General features: G+C 40.9%; 1 protein-coding gene across 1 annotated transcript in view; it reads right to left on the bottom strand.

Moving 5' to 3' along the window:
• The window catches only part of LOC124622285, a 285108-nt gene that overhangs the window by 69258 nt on the left and 195527 nt on the right, over positions 1 to 20323 (bottom strand). Inside the window, exon 3 of the mRNA XM_047147952.1 lies at positions 16217 to 16344. Within this exon, the coding sequence (XP_047003908.1) occupies positions 16217 to 16344 (128 nt within the window). The remainder of the gene's footprint in view (positions 1 to 16216; positions 16345 to 20323) is intronic.

Genomic DNA, 20323 nt, shown 5'->3' with positions numbered 1-20323 from the left:
GAGGATATTGACGTAGTTTCCTATTATTTTTGTAGTGATCGACGGCAGGGAATTTTTCTCTTCGGCGGCCTCCCCTCCAAGGGAGCTCGCACCCTTTAGTTTTCCAGGTTGCGGCGGCTAGGCGATCGGCTAGAGGTTCTAAACGGCGATGGAGACCTTGATCGGCGTATTGGGGAGCGTCGTCTCCAGCGGCTAGCCTGCGGCGATGGTGACCTACGTCGTCCTGCACCCACATCTTCTCGTTCATCTTCGTCGTCCCGGAGTTGGCGTCGGCTAAGATCGGTCTGCTGTCTTCTGGCGCGGGCGTTCACATATTGGTTGGTTATCCTGGGTCCTCCAGACGTCAGTCTTCCTTGGTACAGGTTCCTCATGCATCATTATAGGAACGTAACTTCGCCTGGATCTCGACTTTTTCACCGTTTTAAAGGGAAATGAAGGACGAGAGATTGGGTTCAATATCTGTTCCAGTTCCTCCCTTATGACCACTCGAAGCGTTTCGGTTTTTTGCTCGCCATGCAATCCAAGTGCTTTCTGAGCTTCCTCTCACACTATCTGATGAAGAACACTTGTGAGATCAGTTTCTTCCTCCATCACATACATCGATACGACGTTTGGAAGCCGTTCAAACTTCTTTCGTGTATTTTTTTTATGCATTGTCTCGATATACCATTTTATGAAATCGTCTGCTGTCGAAACCTCCTTCAGGAGTAGGGCTTGATACAGGTCCTCAGCAACACCCTTTATGAGATGTGCAACCTTATCTTCCTCCTTCATTCCCGGATCCACTATTTTACACAGCTCCACGACGTTTTGAATGTAGGATGCTGTAGTTTCTCCTGGACACTGTGCCCTGCACTTTAATTTATCTTCAGCCTTGCACTTCTGTTGCTGTGTGTGTCGCCGTAATACTTCACAGCTTGAGAACTTCTCCTCGTTGTTCTCACAGCATTGCTTGGCAGTGTCCTCCAAGTAGAAAAATACGTTAGCCAAACACACGGTGTCATCTCATTTGTTAAATTTGGCTATGCGCTCATATACCTTCAGCCACTTGTTCCGATCTTGGCCATCGTCACTAGAGAACCCGGAAGGATGTCTCTTGTGATGGCACACAGTTGCTGTCATCGTAACGTCGTCTTCTTCTTCTGTCTCCGATAGATTGTGATCTGTTGAATATGGCTCAAACTCGAGTTTCTCGCCACCTAAACGTCGGCTCTGTCGTGGCCTGATGGGAGCCACTGTGTCGTCGATATTGTACGCTATCACAAGTTCCAATGCCGAGCGTCTCCACCAGAATAATGTCACGTAGAAGAAGGTGTAATTAGATGAATGACAAGCACTAACTTCACTTAATGAAGGTTTATTCAGCCTGCAGCCAGAACACATACGGTATATATACAGTTACAGAACATCCCAGTACAATGATTCTTGACATTTGTGGATGCTCCTAGAATGTACTCGAACCGAATATAAAAATTAAAATTTTAGAGGTGAGTTTTGAACTCACAATTCTCCATGCAACAGTCTAGTAGCATAACCACTACACCACGGTGACTGTGCTACTCAGCTTATTCTGCGACAATATTGCTGCCCTGACATAGATCAACTAACCTCTCTGGACCTGCTGTTAGTTGCCTCTGATCGATATTTGTGACGACATGCTTTGTACCTTGTAGGACAATAAAATATATTTCTACGGAATCATATGGCCTGTATGTTTTTATTACACGTAACTACTATTTTGAGTATTGTACTTCCTATAGGTTGTTTCAACAAGGCCAATGACTAGAGCTATCTCCTCATTTCTATGATTTCAAGTAGCTTCAGAGCCAAAAGTCATTAAGTGTAAGTAAAGTCTGGAAACTGATTGAATTCATATGAGAAAGAACTAAAATAACATGGTTATCACAGAATCTCTGTGGTAGCACACACTTCCACAATCATAAATGGATTTTTGGTCTCCCACATGTGAGAAGTTCTGGGTATTTATAATCTCATTAAAAAAAGTGCTGTATCTGTTCACAGCACTTTTAAAAGACATTACAATATTTGCCATTTGTAAAGAAGCACGTTTTCCAAATTATTGTTGTTTCACAGAGCTGGTTGCTTTCAGTTCCCTTATAAGGATGCCTTTTGAGGGTGATTTAATTGATATTCAGACAAAGTCTTTTAACATGCTTGTTGGTCTAAGAATGATAGTTTTGTGTTCAATCTAGAGTGCAACTGCAACATACATTTGGGATCTTCCATTTTTCACACATGCTTTAAAATGCATATGCCTTCAAACATTTCAATCACATTTTTCAGTGATGAAGATGAGATCTGTCAATAAACTTCTCTAAATGCACAAATCTAAATGTTATACTCATGCAGTCAGAGTTATGATAACATAATTTCACTAAAAGATCTTCACTTTGTCAAGGGCACACTGAGAAGTAATGCCTCCAATTTTTTATGCGAATACTTTTTAAATGTGGCTTTTGAAATAAAACTTTGTAAATAAAGCTTGAAACTAAGCTTTTTAAATAATCAGATTTCATCAACATTCTCCATCTTTAGTCTTCATGTGTATATAAATTGTTTCTCAACATTTCTCCTGATGAAAGCCCAAGTTGTTGATACTGTCACTGTAGTATGTTTGACTTTGTTGACAGAGCCACAACCTCATATCTGCCTGTAGCACTTAATCACTATCAAAGTGACGTCCTCAGAGGTAATTTTGGAAGCAGATGAAAATCAGAGTGGCCAAACTGGGACCATATGGAGGATGATCAATTACAGTGAAACAAAGGCATCAGTTCGTTGCCAATGTCCCATCACTCGTGTATGGTCGGGCATTATCATACTGAAGGAGAAGGTGCTCTATATGTGGTCAAAGTTTTCAATGATTCAAAACTATTACAGCAAACCTTTTCTCATGCACTTACATAATTCCGTTACACACCATCACATTACACACTACAATCTGAAGCTCTCTAGTGGCAGAGGGTTGCAACCTACAACAGCAAAATGGGAAAGTTGACTGAGTAATATGTATGACATTATTGTATATGAGATATTATATGACATGTAATACCTCAACCAATATTGAGAACAGAATAAATAATTCGGAGGCACGGCCTTGTAAAAAACGCAAGATGCAGAAAGTTAAATTTCAGCATTCCCTTGGACTGAAATTTACATCCTTCACAGTTAAGTCGGACTGGTCAGTGTTCACAGTCACGCATGGTATGAGCAGGGAAAGCCAGGAACTGTTAAGTTGCAATTGCAGCACTTCCAGAACCAAAAGATCACCATTTTTTAATGCAAAATCCAACTATTTTGGCAATAAATGTTTTCATTATTAAAAACATCCAATTCCTTCACTCATTATTATGAAAACTGCTTTCTAACTAATAGACAATATTGTGGGAATATTGATTTTCACTTTTTTAACAATGTTATGAAAGGAATAGGATGCTACTCACCATAAAGATGACATGTTGTGCTACAGACAGGTCCAATGAAAAGACTGTTACATATAAGTTTTGGCCAAAAACTTCTTCATAAAATAAAAAAATGCACAGACTTTCACACAAGCAAGCACTTCTCACTCACTCATTCACTCATTTACATACATCTCAAAATTCTGGTCAAAGAGAGCAGTCATATGAGTGTGAGGTGTGCTTGCTTGTGTGAATGCATGTGTATTTTTCTCTTCTGAAGAACACTTTGCCCAAAAGCTTATATATCAGTCTTTTTCATTGTGCCTGTCTGCAACTCCACATGTTACCTTTACAGCAAGTAGCAATCTACCCTTTTCATAGCATTGTTGATATTACAATCTGGATTTTCCATTGTTTGCTTTTCAATTTTTTGCTATCTTTGAAACATTCAGCTTCATTTCTTGATGTTTAATGGATCTCCGGGCTATTGTAATTTTGAGTGTGAGCATTAGAGCTGACAGGTATGGAGATGTGAAATATCATTATTTCTTTTTTAAGAAAGGAAAAGCTACAACCATCATCACATTTCTGGGCATACTCTAATCAGAATACCAGATAAGTAGAGAAGTCAGCAATGAAGAAGAAGCAGACAGAAATTCATTAAAAATGAAGGTACGTTAGAGGTCCCTTTACGATGCAACAGTCAGTGTGTTGGCAGAATTTGCTGCACTCTGTGGAGCATACATGGTAAACCAGTAGGCTACCATTTTCCCCTGTTCCGTCTGTAGGTAGTGTATGGAAGAGAGATTGTTGGTACTTGTCTGAATGAGCCTGACTTTCACCTAATTCTAGCATCTTTGTCATTATGTGAGGTGTATGTCATACAGTATTACATCTTTTTGACTTGTTTTGGAATTTGGGTTGCTGCACAGAGTGGCCACACAGTTTGAGGTGCCATGTCACAGATTGTGTGGCCCCTCCCACTGGAGGTTCGAGTCCTCCCTTGGGCATGGGTGTGTCTGTGTGTGTGTGTGTGTGTGTGTGTGTGTGTGTGTGTGTGTGTGTGTGTGTGTGTGTTGTTCTTAGCATAAGTTAGATTAAGTTAGTTCAAGTAGTGTGTAAGTCTAGGGACTGATGACCTCAGCAGTTTGGTCCCTTAGGAATTCACACACATTTGAACTTTTATTTTTTTTTATTTTTTTTATTTGGGGTTCTTAGTATTTTGCTAGTAAGTCTCTCTGTGATGCACATTCTCATCCTTGTAACATCCCTCACTGCATTTTGTTGAGCATCTCGGTCATACTCTCAGGTTGACTAAACATATATGTGATGACTAATGCAGCTCTTTTAAAAATATTTTCTATCATTTCCATTCATACAAACTGGTAAGGGTCTCAGAATGACACAATACTCAAGAATAGATGATATGGGGTCTTGCAAGTGACTTGTTTCATGTGTAAATTAATCTTCTTTAGGAAGTTTCCAACAAAACCTGATTATGGCATCTGTCTTTCCCATAGCTAGGTTACTTTGGCTACCCTCAACTTCCACTACAGGTTACTTATGTTGGGGTGTGAGTGACTTGGTCTTTCTTTCTAACCTCCTCCAACCTAGCCCTCTCTCCTCCCCAAGGAGGAAACTAGTAGTTGTGAAAGGTAGAATTGCATCATCACTTTTTCTTTTATATTTGTCTGTCAGCAATAATAAACATTTCACATCCTCAATTAAGTACTGGTCAGCAATTCTGTTGCAGTTTATTAGTTTTTTCAGTTGATTTTGCTTTTGATACACTAAAAATTTGATTTTAATTCCAATAATTTCACAGATTTATTTTTCATAAGCAGAATGGCATTATGGTCTTCAGTGTTCAAATAATGATTAAAATTTGTATTACAGTAATAATAGTAGACTTCAAGATTTGTTTGGGTCATAATGACACTGTGGTGTTTAGCACCTAAATACTAATTAAAGATAGCAATAATAATAGCAGATATTAAGAATAACAGTGAAATTATTTAGTTTTGCATTTGTGATCATGTTTAATATGATCAGGAACAGGAGAGATAATGACAGACAAGATTGAAAAGACAGTGGCAGTTACTGTTATTATTACTGTTAAGGAAGAGCAGACTGTTTCAGTAGAGGTCTCTGCGGTAAAGGACAGGTGAGGGGGCAGCTATTGGTTGACTTGTGAGAGTTTCAGACAATTAAGTGGACAAGCTAGCTATGTTACAGATCATGGGACATTAACTGTCTTGTAAAGTTGGAAAGGAGAATTTCTCTGAGGTTGGGATGAAAACCACTCCAAAACCATGTTCCTGAGGTGGAAAATTATTCTGAAATGGTGGCTGTGTCATGCTGCAGTGTAGAAAGGCTTTTCCTTTATTGAGAACTGGTATCTCTGCAATGCTGTTAATGTTATGGTACTAGAACTGACAATAAATAAGAGGGAATACAATGACTGAGCAAATGGCAGTGCAAGTAGAGGCTATGATGTTCTCTTCACATAGCAGTGATAGTTCTTCAAAGGCAGGAGTTGTGCAGTTGAAAAACCAAACATCACAAAAGTAATGCACCCCAAAGCACTCATTTCAGTCTCACCCAATGTGAACTCTCTTATCAAAATCCTTGAAGAATGACATTACCATAATCAAAAACTGGAATAATTTTGCTAACAGAACCTTCCGTCGGTTCTTGGTAGAACAACATTGTAATAAATGAACAGCATCAGAATGAAATGTAGAACAAAAGCAAACTGGTGCTGTTAATTTATTATTGGAATTATTTTCTTTATTTTTAGCTCAAGAGGGAGTTCGTTTTTATATTTCTGCAACACAAAGAGAAATGCTGACATTATCTTAACAACTCAAGTTGTGTGTTCAATCTATTCTACATGATGTCCCCAAATTCTTAGCAGAGAAACAAATAGATATTACTGAACCATACAGGATTAGGGACCAAAAAAAGCCTCTGAACTGAGAGGGTATACGTTTTTTGTGACTGTCAGAATTGTATGTGTTTAGATGGTTTAAGTTTCAAACACATCATCTTTGTCCATTATAATAAGGCAAGTAAGTCACTGTTTACATGCTGGATGTCTGTGAACACTTGAATTTAGGTATAACTGGAGATCATCAGCTCATAGGTGATACTTGCAATAAGAGAGAACAGTTGACACAGCATTAACATGTAATGACAAAGATGAAGGACTAAGTACTGATCCTTGAGGGACCCCTGATATACATCTCCCCATTCTGACCTTTTTGCTCTGATCATTACACAATGTTGGGGGAATGCTAGTCATGGCAAATACCACTGAACCCACAAATGAGGAAAGATTTTGGATTGTTAATTTCAAAAGTATGAGAGGTACTGTGAAATATTTAATTTTCACCTAAAAAAATTGACCTCTAGAAAAATCAGCCTGTGACAGTCTTGGTGATGTTATTAAACTTCTTGAAAAAGTCACCCTTCAACATGACAACTTTTTACCAATGGTGGCTGGCTTGGCAGAGACCTTGACTGTAGGAGTCTGCATATTGACCAGAAAAAAATCATCTTGCCATTCTGGAAATTCCTGTCACACAACGATTTCTTCACCCGATAGAGAGGGCAAAGTAACTGTATGCCATGTCATGAGAATTTGGTGAGTGGGATGAGGCAAAAATTTGATCGCTTAAGGAAGTAGTATTTTGGACTGTCTTTTGCAGACTGAGCTGAGACACTGTCATGGTGTAAAACCATACTTTCAAACAGCTTTGTATTGATAGCTCCCCTTAAAGTTGTTAGGAGATTTTGGCTGTGCACTATTATGACAGTTTCCCCTCATGAGCTGAATCTGTTAACACCACATCATGACAGTCATAGAAATAACTCAGCGTCACCTTGCCCAATGACAGTTGCATCTTTGGATTTTTCAGTGGTCCAGATTTTCCATTGCTCACTTTGCTCCTTTGCCTTGGGGTCATAGTGCTACACCCAGTTTCCCCTCATGAGCTGAATCTGTTAACTCCACATCATGACAGTCATAGAAATAACTCAGCGTCACCTTGCCCAATGACAGTTGCATCTTTGGATTTTTCGGTGGTCCAAATTTTCCATTGCTCATTTTGCTCCTTTGCCTTGGGGTCCTAGTGCTACACCCAACACTGATTAACAGTAATTAGGTGGCTAAAGAAGTCACCTGGATACGTCTGACACAGCTGCAAATATACATTGCTGCCTCGGTTCGGCAGTCTTTTGGAACAAGTGTGAGCAGTTGCGGAACCCAAAGGTGGTGACATTTGTCATGTTCAAAATGTGGTGTAACATGTTGAAAACTGCTCCATGACAGATTTTCACTTTTTCCTCTTTTGCCCCACTTAGCTCAGTCTTCGAGTACCAAGGCTTCCCCTTCTCTTGTGATTCTCATTTCTTAACAGTGAAAGACTGCCAATTCATTCTTTGTCATTCAGACTTGTCTGACAGCACATGAAATATCTGCAACACCTAACTACTGTGTCTATGTTGGTGTATTGTTTTCGTACACTATCAACTCAGCACGGATTGTTTGCAGTATTGTTCCCCTTCAACTGCAGAGAATGATTTACCGCACAATACTCCAGTTTATACATGGGCTGTGCCATTTTGCATTGGCTCCTCTCACAGCATGCTGTGGTACTATGTAATGGGGATTCCAGTGCGTATCAGGACTTCTGATATGCACCTAACACAAATAACAATTATGTAACTTTATTTTTTCAAACTTTCTGAATACTTCCCATCAAATGTCAAATTATACAGTCCTGAAAGCTTTGTTGAAGTTCAATATGCACATAATAGTCGCCTCTTGTTTGCCCATGGACCATTTTATTTCACCTTTCACTTTTATCTGAGCAGTCATTGTGCTGCGATTCTTGTAGAAACATGACTGGTTTTTGTACAGAACAGGGTTTCCCAAACGTTTCTTCTGGTGGAACATTTTGTGAATACTGATATTGTGATGGAGCATCTTATTTATTTAGAAAGTTAATAAAACTAATACAGCTTTAAAATGAGAAAACTTGATTTATTCGATGATTATTTCAATTTTAAATCAACTAATAATACAGAAATCATAACTTTTTTAAAAAAACTAAGAAAAATAAATTATTTATTTGAAATATATTTAGTAATTATTTTATTTGCTTCCTTAACTCATTACAAAGAAGTGGAATGAAGTTTTCAATGGCATCTGTGACATTGGATCCTTAAATTACAAATCTTCTTGATATCATAAGCAATAGTACAGAGCTGAATTCTAATATATGGTGTGGCATCAAGCCTGTTCTGAACTTCATCTTCATTGCAGCATATTTAGAAAATCCTGCACCACATATATGTTGTGGTAAATGGAAGTAAAACAATAATAGCTCATTTTGATAAACTCAAATAGTCTTCTGATAAATGTGCCCAGAAATTACATAAAGCCTTTAAATAAGAGTCACTTATTAAGTCATTTCATTTTTTGTAATCCCTTACACTTAAGCCTGTCAGCTTAGTTATTTTACAAAACGGATTTTGAAATGAGAATTAGTCTCACTAATCTTTGGAAAATATCACAGAAGAGTTTTTCCCAAGTCATGTAAGTGCTCTATAAATAGTTTAGAAACTTCATTTATTTTAAAACAGCTTTCAGTCAGACATTCTTGTAAAGTGAGAAAGCAATTAAAATTGTTTCCTTGAAAGGAAGAAATCGAAAATTGCAATTTTCTCTCATAATATACAATTTTGTGTCTTGTATTAAAAACTGTATCACACTTTCCTTGCAATGACAAGAGAATCCCATTGCACTTTGTAAAAATGTCAGCCAAATATGCAACAACCATAAAGGACATCTTAAAAATTCAATAGATTTTTGTACTGAATTATTTTGTGCATTAAAGAAGGGCCCACTATTCATTATGAAGTTACTAAAGCCTCAATAGCACTTTTTCTCTGGATAGCCATCCCACTTCTGTAAGTAGTAAAAGTGCATCATGTTTACCACCCATTTTGTCACACAAAATTTTAAACACTTTGTCCTGCAGCGGTCGAAATTTTACATAGTTCATCATCTTGACTGCTTCATACATAACTATAGTTTAAACCTATAGGCTTTCTTTTTGTTTCTAGAGCTTGCCTATGCAGAATACAATGACTACTGGTGGCCCTTGTAGCTACCTGCAGTATACACGGTATAGTTCTCTTTGTTTCGGCTACCGTGCCTATAGCACCATCTGCGAAAATATCAATACGCTTGTCCCAACCCACCTCATGATTTATAAGGTAATCATTAATACAATTGCATATAACTTCTTCTGCTGTTTTTTCACATAAATATGCACTCATGAGTAACTTGTCTTCAATACATTTATCAAATATTTAACAAACAAATATTACTGGTACAGCTAGTCCTGTGACATCTGCCATTTGCAGTGTATATTCACTGTAAATCCCAAATCTAAAAATTAACTCTTTCTCTATGGCAGGGGAAAGATCTTCGATTCATCACGAAACAGTTTTATTAGACTGAAACAGTATTATTAGATAACTGTACTGCATTGTCTTATGTCTTTTACACAACTTAATGAATTTTTTTCCCAACTGAATGAGTGTCACCATTAGGCACAGTACAGTAAGATACACACTAAGATACTTTGATTATATTTTCATTTTCAGTTTTTGCAGAAGTAATTATCTGATATTTGGCTTTTCTATTGAGTCGTGCTCTCTTTTCAAAAAGTGAAAAGAGAATATCTTTTTCTTTGTGATCAGCATGTATTGTTCCTAGCTTCCTACAAAGTTTAGCTGAGATCAAAGAACTGTTTGCAAGTTTTGTCTGACATAAAACACACTGCAACAGAAGCATCTGACATGTGAATTAAAATTTATGCACCTTTCATAATTCTTCATTTAGGTTTGTTTGTATGGGACACACATTCTTTGATATTATCTGTTGAAGAAAGCCCAGTTTTTGTATCATTTTCTTCTTCAGTAGTAGACTTATCAGTTGAAGTACCACAACTTTGAGTGGTGGAAGTGCCCTCAAAGTTCCCTCCTTAGCTGAGCAGTCAATGTGTCTGCCATGCAGCAGGCTGAGGTTTCTTTCCTGGCCAGGTTGGGGATTTTCTCTGCTCACAACTGTGTGTTTTGTTGTCCTTATCGTCATTTCATCATTGTCGACCTGCAAGTCACCTAAGTGGCATCACATGAAAAGACTTGCAAATCCCCGGCTGGACTACTCCAGGCAGGGTCTCTCGACCATGAGTGCCGTGTGACCGTTTCATTTCATTCCTCTCTTTAGCCGTGAATCCGAGGATACTTTTGAGCAATATACAAATTCTGTAAAAATAAAAAAAATTCTGTTGGAATGCCTTCCTTAAGCTTTAAATAATATATTTACAAAAGTACATAGGGCTTTGATTTATCGATGCTGAATTGAGGTTTGGCCTTGAGGGAGCACAGGAAGCAGAGGAAGAACATAGCCTCTGCATGGTGAACACATTTTAGAGGAAACGTTGCTAAGTATTTCTTTTAGTGGTAACCATTCAGGTGTGCGCCTGCTTCACCAGCTGTGGTATAAATTACAAATGGAAATAACAAATTTCATGAATGTCCACCACAGACACATAAAGACTGAAACACATCCATTACATGATTTATTTCTCAACTGACATATACAACATGACTTAGTCAGATGGTGCCACATCTGGTAGATTACTGAGTTTGGCAGCTGTCAGAAATATTTGACAGTGGATGCCAAGTGAACCAAGACATGTTAGGGTCAAATTCAGAACAATGCATGCCACCGATAGCTTTCTCTGGACTTAAGCCTGATCACTTGCATGATCAAACCAATGTAAAAACCCAACTGTAGAATACAAAATTTATCATGCCTTGTTACGTGTGTTGTCATTTCAACAGTAAATCCAATTTTATATGTGAAGAATTAAAATGCGGATCAACTGTTTCCCTTTTTCATTCCTCGCTGACTCGATTCTTCTTGAAGATTCGATTCGGGTACTTCCACCATCGGAAGCTCAGCAGTAGATAATTATGAAATACACCATCTGGTCACCTTAACGGGTGCACCTATCGAAAGCCCGGACGAACACCTTTCGCAACATGTACTGCTGGGAAACGTGCAGGAAGAGTGTCAGTGAGGTTCTGGAAGGCACCATCAGGGATGTGGAGCCAAGCTGATACCAGTACTGCGGCCAGCTGTGCTAGGTTTCTCAGTTGAGGTTCCACTGTGTGAACAGCCCGGTCCAGCTGGTCCCACAGATTCTTGACTGGGATTAAATCTGGGGAGTTTGATGAGCAGGGGACTACAGTAAATTCATCCTGGTGCTCTTCAACCTGTGTACATACAATGCAAGCTGTGCAAGACATTGCATTGACATTGTCCTATATGCCATAGTTCTGAGGAAAAACAAACTGCACGTGGAGGTCGGCACGGTCCCCTAGGACAGATGCATTCTTATGTTGATCCATTTTGCCTTCCAGAATGGCAAGATCACCCCAGGAATGCCACAAAAACATTTCTCCTATCACCACCTCCTCTTCCAGCCTGGGTGTTTGCATTTAGATGCTTCACACCATACACACCAATGGCCACTTGTCAGATGGAGCATAAAATGTGATTCATCTGAAAAGGCCACCTGTCACCACTTAGTGGACATCCAAATGCAGTACCGGTGTGCAAATTACACCCTCTGCTCTCTAATGAACAACAATCGGCACGGGTGCACGAACCAGGCACCAATGGTGAAGGCACATACGCAGCAACAGTTGTTGAAGAGACACTGTTGTAGAACATTGTTTTATCTGGGTGATCAGTTACTCAACTGTAGCACATCTATTTGCCCATACACATCTCTGCAGGTGGGTGTTGTTCATTCTTGTCATCCATGTCCTGTGGTGCACCACAGTTGCCTCGGTGCCAGTTTTGGATGGAGCCATTTTACCATGCATGGTATACCTTAACCAAGGTGGCACGTGAAAAGTTTACTGCTGACTGTGGGTGGTCGAACATAGGCAGTGGTCACATTAATTGACTGTGTATTATATATAAATGTATCATTTAAAAAGTCATTTTCCAAACAATTGTGTGTTAAGTAGGTTGCACACAGAATTTTGGTAAAGTATTTGATGCTTTATTTTTTTCTTGTTTCCTTAGCAATAATTCAGTTTTGTTTGCAAATTCATGAGTTTTTGGATATTAGTCACAAGTACAATATTCAAAAACTCAGAAATCCATTATAAAGCACTGAGTATTGTACAAAGTACGAGTGCAAGTGGGTACAATTCAAGTCGCCAAATTTGGTTCCGACATATTCTGCCAACTTCTACAGTACAGTTACGAGCAAATGAAAATTGATTAATACTGGGGAATGGATGATGTTCTGTTTTGTTTCTCTGTGTTGGGAGACCTTCCAACAATTAATTGACATTATTCTGTAGAATAATATTGAGTGTCACATTTTAATTGTAGAGTTTGCCAATAATACTGAGCAAAGCAAAGTCTCCCATACACAATACCATCTCATGCCATTGTTGTAAAATACATATTCAAAGAATAGAAAGTGTCTCCTAATGGCACCCGTAAATAAAAGCAGAAATGTATGTAGTGAATACACTTGTCTGCAGTCCATCTTGCTTCGTGTGTAAAAGTGTAATAAAATATACGAGGTGCGTTTTTTAAGTAAGGTCCATTTGAACATAAGAACACAATGAAACGTTATTTAAAAAAAGTAAATTTATTTGCAGAAAGTACATACTTCACCGTATTTTTCGACATAGTTCCCAAGTTTGTTCAAACATGTATCGTACCTCTAAACCAATTTTAAAATACCATCTTCATAAAAACATGCCATCTGCTCCGATAATCGAGAGTTCACTGCCACTTTCGCGTCATCGTTATCATTGTAACGGTTGCCACTGAGGTGTTATTTGAGGTGGAGGAACAGTTGGTAATCGCTCGGTGCAAGATCAGGACCGTAGGGTGGGTGGTCTAAAATTTCCCAGCCAAAACTGTCCAATAAATCACGAGTCTGAACTGCAGTGTGAGGTCTTGCATTGTCATGGAGAAGGACAATTCCCTTTGTCATCATGCCGCATCCTTTGGTTCGAATCACTCTGCGTAGTTTTCTTAGGGTTTGGCAGTATGCTCCTGCATTGATAGTGGTTCCTCCTTGCATGAAGTTGACCAACAAAACACCATGCCTATCCCAAAACTCTGACGCCACGATTTTGCACTGGGACAGAGTCAGTTTGGCCTTCACCTTTACAGGCGAGTGTGTGTGTCTCCATCCCGTGCTCTGTTGCTTCGAATCGGGCACGATATGCAAAACCCACGCTTCGTCTCCAGTTACGATCTGACTCGAGAAGCCATCACCTTCTTCGTGATAATGAGTCGAGAACTTCATCACACACTCAAATCTTTGGCTTTTGTGGTCCTCTGTTAGGAGTTTCGGGGCACAACGGGAGCAGAGCCCCTAAACTTTAGGTGTTCAGAACCAATGTTGTAAAGCACTGATCTCGGTATGTCAGGAAATTCATTTGAGAGAGCTGTTATTGTGAAGCGCCTGTTCTCACGAATCCTCGCTTCAACTGAAGCCACCAAATTGTCTGCAAATCAAAGAAGGACGACCAGAGCAGCCCTCATCGTGGACGTTGTCACAGCCATCTTTGAATTCTCGTACCCACTTACGCACTTTGCTTTCACTCATAACAGTATCACTGTACACTTCACAAATCTATCAATGAATATCTGCAGCAGACAGGTTCCTTGTTGACAAAAACTATATCACTGAGTGAATCTCACATGCGGCAGGTGTGTTGATAGTCTTAAACATTTTGAAAGCACAGAACAGAACCGTACAGGTTGGCTACAGAGCTGAAAGTGAGCACGGTTGTTCCCGAGGCATGCCGGTACACGACGCACCCGCTCATTGTGGTATGCGCACAAACTACTAGTGTCTACAACAAAACAGACCTTACTTTAAAAAAAAAAGCATCATAGAAGCAAAATTTCTACTGCCATCCCAATGTTAATTTATTGTAGTTCAGATGAGTTTATCAGCCCAGTCTTTTCACATGTACTGATCACAAGCGGGACGTTGAAACAACATGCCAGAGCGAATATTGGGATTTGATTAATTTTAATTGATAAAACAAATGGTTCAAATGGCTCTGAGCACTATGGGACTTAACATCTATGGTCATTAGTCCCCTGGAACTAAGAACTACTTAAACCTAACTAACCTAAGGACATCACACAACACCCAGCCATCACGAGGCAGAGAAAATCCCAGACCCCGCCGGGAATCGAACCCGGGAACCCGGGCGTGGGAAGCGAGTGATAAAAGAACTTGTAGCTACTTGTGAGTTACACGTTATTACACCTCCGGAATTTAGACATCCTTACTGATGTATTTCAATCAGATTTATGAAAAAAGTATCAGCAATACTGCTGCAGAGGAAAGAGAGCCAAAGCGATCGCAATTGTTGAGAGGGACGGAGGTGCGGTGAAACGACTTTTCGCACCTTAATTCCGTACAGAAAACACAACTGCATTGTACAGATCACCTGGGTTTCATAAAGAAGCAGTTCAGAGACATTCTTCTTCAAATGTGGTGCTTGTTCGTCATAATGATTATGAAATGAGTTATGTGAAGGCTGTTGTAACTCCATTACTGAATGAGTAGATGAGGGATGACATTTTGAACAGCAATTTAACGTGCAGTCAGGCAGTGCGCAACCACACTGTTAGATTGTTCCAACATTGAATGATTTCCAACATCTGTCGACCATCATTGATAAGAGGAAGGAACCGTGTTAATGGCTGAAACACATATAAGGTATTTTGATACCAAATAAAAACTGGAAGAAATGCGTAATTTTATTGGAAATTTCTAACACGATGTTTTGTGACGCCAACAGCAGTCGATAATGAAATTTACATTCATTCAACGATTATCGGCAAAATTTCTAAACACTTATTCCCGTCCCACGGGACAGTAGAATCCCAGGAACACAGTTTAGGAAATACGGGTCTAGAAGGTCATTTGATGTTAAGTACTTATTAGATGTTGTGGGGAAGTTCTTGTAGAATGTAAAGACTTTAGAATCAAAGGAGACCATGTACTGAAAAGCAGAAGCATCGATTTGTCGATAGGCACACACAAAAGGAGGAAAACTTGATGGCTTCTTTCAGAGTTATCCTTTGACAAGCTAGAAACACACACACACACTTACACCTTTACACAATGCCACCTACACTGACACATCGACAGTACCAATGATATTTTGTGGCAGGTAAGCTGATTGTGTTGGGGGTAGTGTCCAGTGGGGGAGAGGGAAGGAAGAGGGAGAAGAAGGCGTGAGGCAGGGAGAGGGGCTGGGGGTGCGTGGCTAACAGGTCGGATGGAGGGCAGTTTGCTGGGTAGGGGGTGGCAGGTGTAGTTGTTGCTGGTGGCAAGGGGCACTCGCTGAAGGCAACACGAACTGAGAGGTGTGTCAGGATGGAGGAGGGGGGATTGTTGGCTGGAGGGTGTGGGGACGGAAGCGAGAATGTGTGTGTGTGTGTTTACGTACTCTAATTCTTCAAAGGATAACTCCAAAAGGTAGCAAGTTCTCACAGACAAACCGATATTTCTGCATTCCAGTGAGTGGTCTCCTTTCAAACTAAGAAGTTAGTAAGCTGATTGTGAGCTATGTAGTGTAAAGCCATAAACGATGACGGTAGAATGCGAATGTATATTAGAGGGTGGAAAGTGTGACGGGTCGCTTACCGTGGAGCTGATGTCACCTCGATCGGCGAGTGCCTGGGCACGTTCGTGGATGAGCCTGGCTAACCTGCACAGCAGAGCGCCGTTGTCCAGCACGTCGAAGAAGTTGTCCCCCGTCACGCAGTCCAGCCCTGCAACAGCCACACTGCACTTCATCATCCACACACGTTGTCTGTCAACGCACTGATGAGCTTACACATTATGACCACCCGTTTATTAGCGTGTCGGTTCACCTTTGGAACACAATACCGAAGCAGTTCTGTGTGGCACAGATTCTACAAAGCCGCGGTAGTTTCCGAGACCAAATGTCTACGTAAAAATTTCACAAGCCCCATAAATTATGGGTTGGCAGTGAGTGGGTGAGTAGCTGGCGCTCACTAGTGTCCCAAATGTGTTCCACTGGTGGGCTCAGATCAGGCAAATGTGGGGGCCGAGACACCAAACTTAGTTCGCTATCGTGCTCCTCAAAACACTGTAGCATAATGAGATGGACAGCCATCCCGCTGGAAGACGATATGGCTGACAGGAAGGGATGCAGTTGATCCAGAATGATGTTCACACAGTCCGTACCTGTAGTGGTGCCTTCAATTATTACCACAGGTCCCACGGAAACCCCAATTAAATGTACTCCGTAGCAAAATGCTGCCCCCATCAGTCAGCATCTGTGGCGTGTGATTTTTCGAGCAGTCATTCATCTGCATTACAGTCTATCCAGACACGACCACTGAACTGTTGTAACAAAAAATGTGACTCATCCAAACAGATGACTCGTTTCCATTCATCCGAGGTCTAATTTACGCGATTCTGAGCCCACTGTAGTCGTAAATGACGTGTTGTCGCATCCCACAGAGGACGTCTGCTATGGAGCCCCACGCTCAACAATATGTGCTGAAAAAATTGTACCTGCACCAGTATTGTACTGTGTGTCACAAGACCTGCCACACATCACCGCCCATCGTGCTCTACAGGCTAGGCGCACCTTCGACCTACACGTGGAGGTCCGATACCTTGTCACTTACTCTTTGTTTAACAATCCTTCAACCACTTCCAACTGTTGCTCACTCGGGGCTGGCTTGAGAACGTGATTCCGCACAAGCGACTTATCATTTGGCGACCATCCACCCCCCATTACTCTATTTTGAGCATTAAGAAAACTTCATATCGATGACAAATTACTGTACCCATAGCATCCTCAACCTATATAGTGTAGATATTCTGAGATGGAGTTACGTGTTCCCTGTCGAGTAGCTCCATCTATGTTCTGAAGAAAATGTTTGGTGCCTATACAGTGCTTATAAACGTTTCTCCAGCAGACCAATGCATTACTGCTTTGCTAATTTTACTTTAAAATGTGTACCTAAGGTCTGTTGGGTGGCATTAAATCATTGCCACATCTGTGTAGTAAGTTTGGAATTCTCATCTTGTGTGCGGACATTGGATTCAATAGAAGACTTTTCATCCAAATGTACAAGGTCCAGTCACATTAATATGGCCACCGTTTATGTTCGACGCCAGCGTGCAGAAACCAGGTGGCACCACTGGCAGTGGACGGTATATAAAGTGTGACAGCGGGATGTGGAAGACAGTGCAGTCGTGACAGTAATGTGGAAACAAAGCGACTTACGTGACGTCCAAAACGGCACCATCATTGGCTCTTGGGCCAAGTTTGGAAGCATTTCTGAAGTGGCTAATATTGTAAACTGTTTACCGGACATTGTGGTTAAAGTATACTGTGCACTGTAAAGCGGCACTACCCAAAAATGGTGCTGGGGCAGCTGTGGTCTACCGAGGGCCATCGACGATGGGGGTGGATGACAACTGCGGAGACTGTACAGGCGAACAGACGTGCAACTTGCTATTTCGACATTTTTTGATGTAGGACCAGCAACCCTTTTGTTTCACGATTAGTTTATTATAAATCTGACACAGCTGCGCTAAATATACTTTGGTGACTAGTTTTGAACTGAATGAGCTACTGAGACTATACTAAAAGCGCCTGATGTTAATGACAACCAGCTAAAATTGACAATTTCATCAGAGATGCCAGTGACCGGCCAGATGAACCGAGGAGCTACCGACAGTGTCTCCTCGACGACCATTCAGCGAAAATTGACTCGACAGTTGGCACCTGGTCCATACATACGTGCCGATTACAGTTCATCAGCGACAAACGCTGGAACTTGCAAAAAAAATGGTTCAAATGGCTCTGAGCACTATGGGACTTAACATCTGTGGTCATCAGTCCCCTAGAACTTAGAACTACTTAAACCTAACTAACGTAAGGAGCTCACACACATCCATGCCCGAGGCAGGACTCGAACCTGCGACCGTAGCGGTCCCGCGGTTCCGGACTGAGCGCCTGAATTGGAACTTGCACGCAACTGGACATCGACTAAGTGGTGACAGGTGTCCCTTGCAGACGAATCAGGTTTTATGCTCCATCGGACATATGGCCTACACATGTATAACCCTGCATCAATCGTCAGGAGGATTCTGGCCGGAGGAGGGAGCGTTATGGTATGGGAAATGTTTTTGTGGCATTCCCTGGGAGATCTCGTCAGTCTGGAGGGCACAGTGGATCAACACAAGTATGGATCTATTCTTAGGGACCATGTCAACACCTGCGTGCAGTTTGTTTACCCTTGGCACAGCGGCATCTACCACCAGAACAATGCAACATGTCATACAGCTCGCAGTGTAAGTGCTTGGTACGAAAAACACCAGGATGAGCGTACCATATTCCCCTGGACGCCAAATTCACTGGATTAAAACCCAGTCGAAAATCTGTGGGACCAACTGGATCGGGATGGGATGTTGACGGCACGGATCCTGGCGCAGCTGGCCACGTCACTGAAGTCACCGTAGCTTCATTTCCCTGTCGGTGTCCACCAGAACCTTTGATTCTCTTCCTATACGTCTGCACCACAAAGGATGCTCACTCAGGCTTTTGACATGTGGTCCACAAAGGCGAAGATGGTCTGCTGGTTCAGAAATTGCACGTTTCAGTTCCTTTCAACCTATCGAGAGCCTGTCCAATTCCATGTAACACAGAACGTGACACAGTATCGTGTACAAAAAAGGTAGCACAACACCTTGAAAAAAAAAAGCAGTCCCATTTTCAAAAATTGTCATTTAGCTGATACAACTAAAGGGTTATGTCTCTAACATCAGTTGGCTGTGGAATTTTGGAATACGTCTCACTCTCGCGTATTACAACCTTCCAGAAAACAGAATACGAGCGTACTTTCCGTAATCAAAGACAGTTCACACTGTACACCCATATGCCTCCCCACACCCCACAAGGCAGCAGATACCGCTACCTAGGTTGGTACTTTCGGTGATGATCATTCTGTCAGAATGATGGAAAAATACCAAAATTGCTGATACATAATTGGAGGTTAATTTTATAAACATTTCATACCATATACCGCCAGTAACCTATCGACATCAGACATGCAGAACCGACGTTATACTGCATTTCCTAGAAGAAAGAACACAACATGTCATTCTTAACAGTTCAAAATCTGCAGATGTAGAGGTAATTTCGGGAGTACCGCAGGGAAGCGTGATAGGACCTTTATTGTTTACAATATACATAAATGACTTAGTTGACAACATCGGTAGCTCCGTGAGGCTATTTGCAGATGACACGGTTGTCTACAAGAAAGTAGCAACATCAGAAGACTCGTACGTACTCCAGGAGGACCTGCAGAGGATTAATGCATGGTGCGACAGCTGGCAGCTTTCCCTAAACGTAGATAAATGTAATATAATGCGCATACATAGGGGCAGAAATCCATTCCAGTACGATTATGCCATAGGTGGTAAATCATTGGAAGCGGTAACGACCGTAAAATACTTAGGAGTTACTATCCGGAGCGATCTGAAGTGGAATGATCACATAAAACAAATAGTGGGAAAAGCAGGCGCCAGGTTGAGATTCATAGGAAGAATTCTAAGAAAATGTGACTCATCGACGAAAGAAGTAGCTTACAAAACGCTTGTTCGTCCGATTCTTGAGTATTGCTCATCAGTATGGGACCCTTACCAGGTTGGATTAATAGAAGAGATAGACATGATCCAGCGAAAAGCAGCGCGATTCGTCATGGG

The sequence above is a fragment of the Schistocerca americana genome, chromosome 7 (genome assembly GCF_021461395.2).
Source record: "Schistocerca americana isolate TAMUIC-IGC-003095 chromosome 7, iqSchAmer2.1, whole genome shotgun sequence".
In the NCBI taxonomy this organism is placed as follows: domain Eukaryota; kingdom Metazoa; phylum Arthropoda; class Insecta; order Orthoptera; family Acrididae; genus Schistocerca; species Schistocerca americana.
The sequence above is the reverse complement of the archived record's forward strand: the minus strand, read 5'-3'. Positions and strand labels throughout refer to the sequence as shown.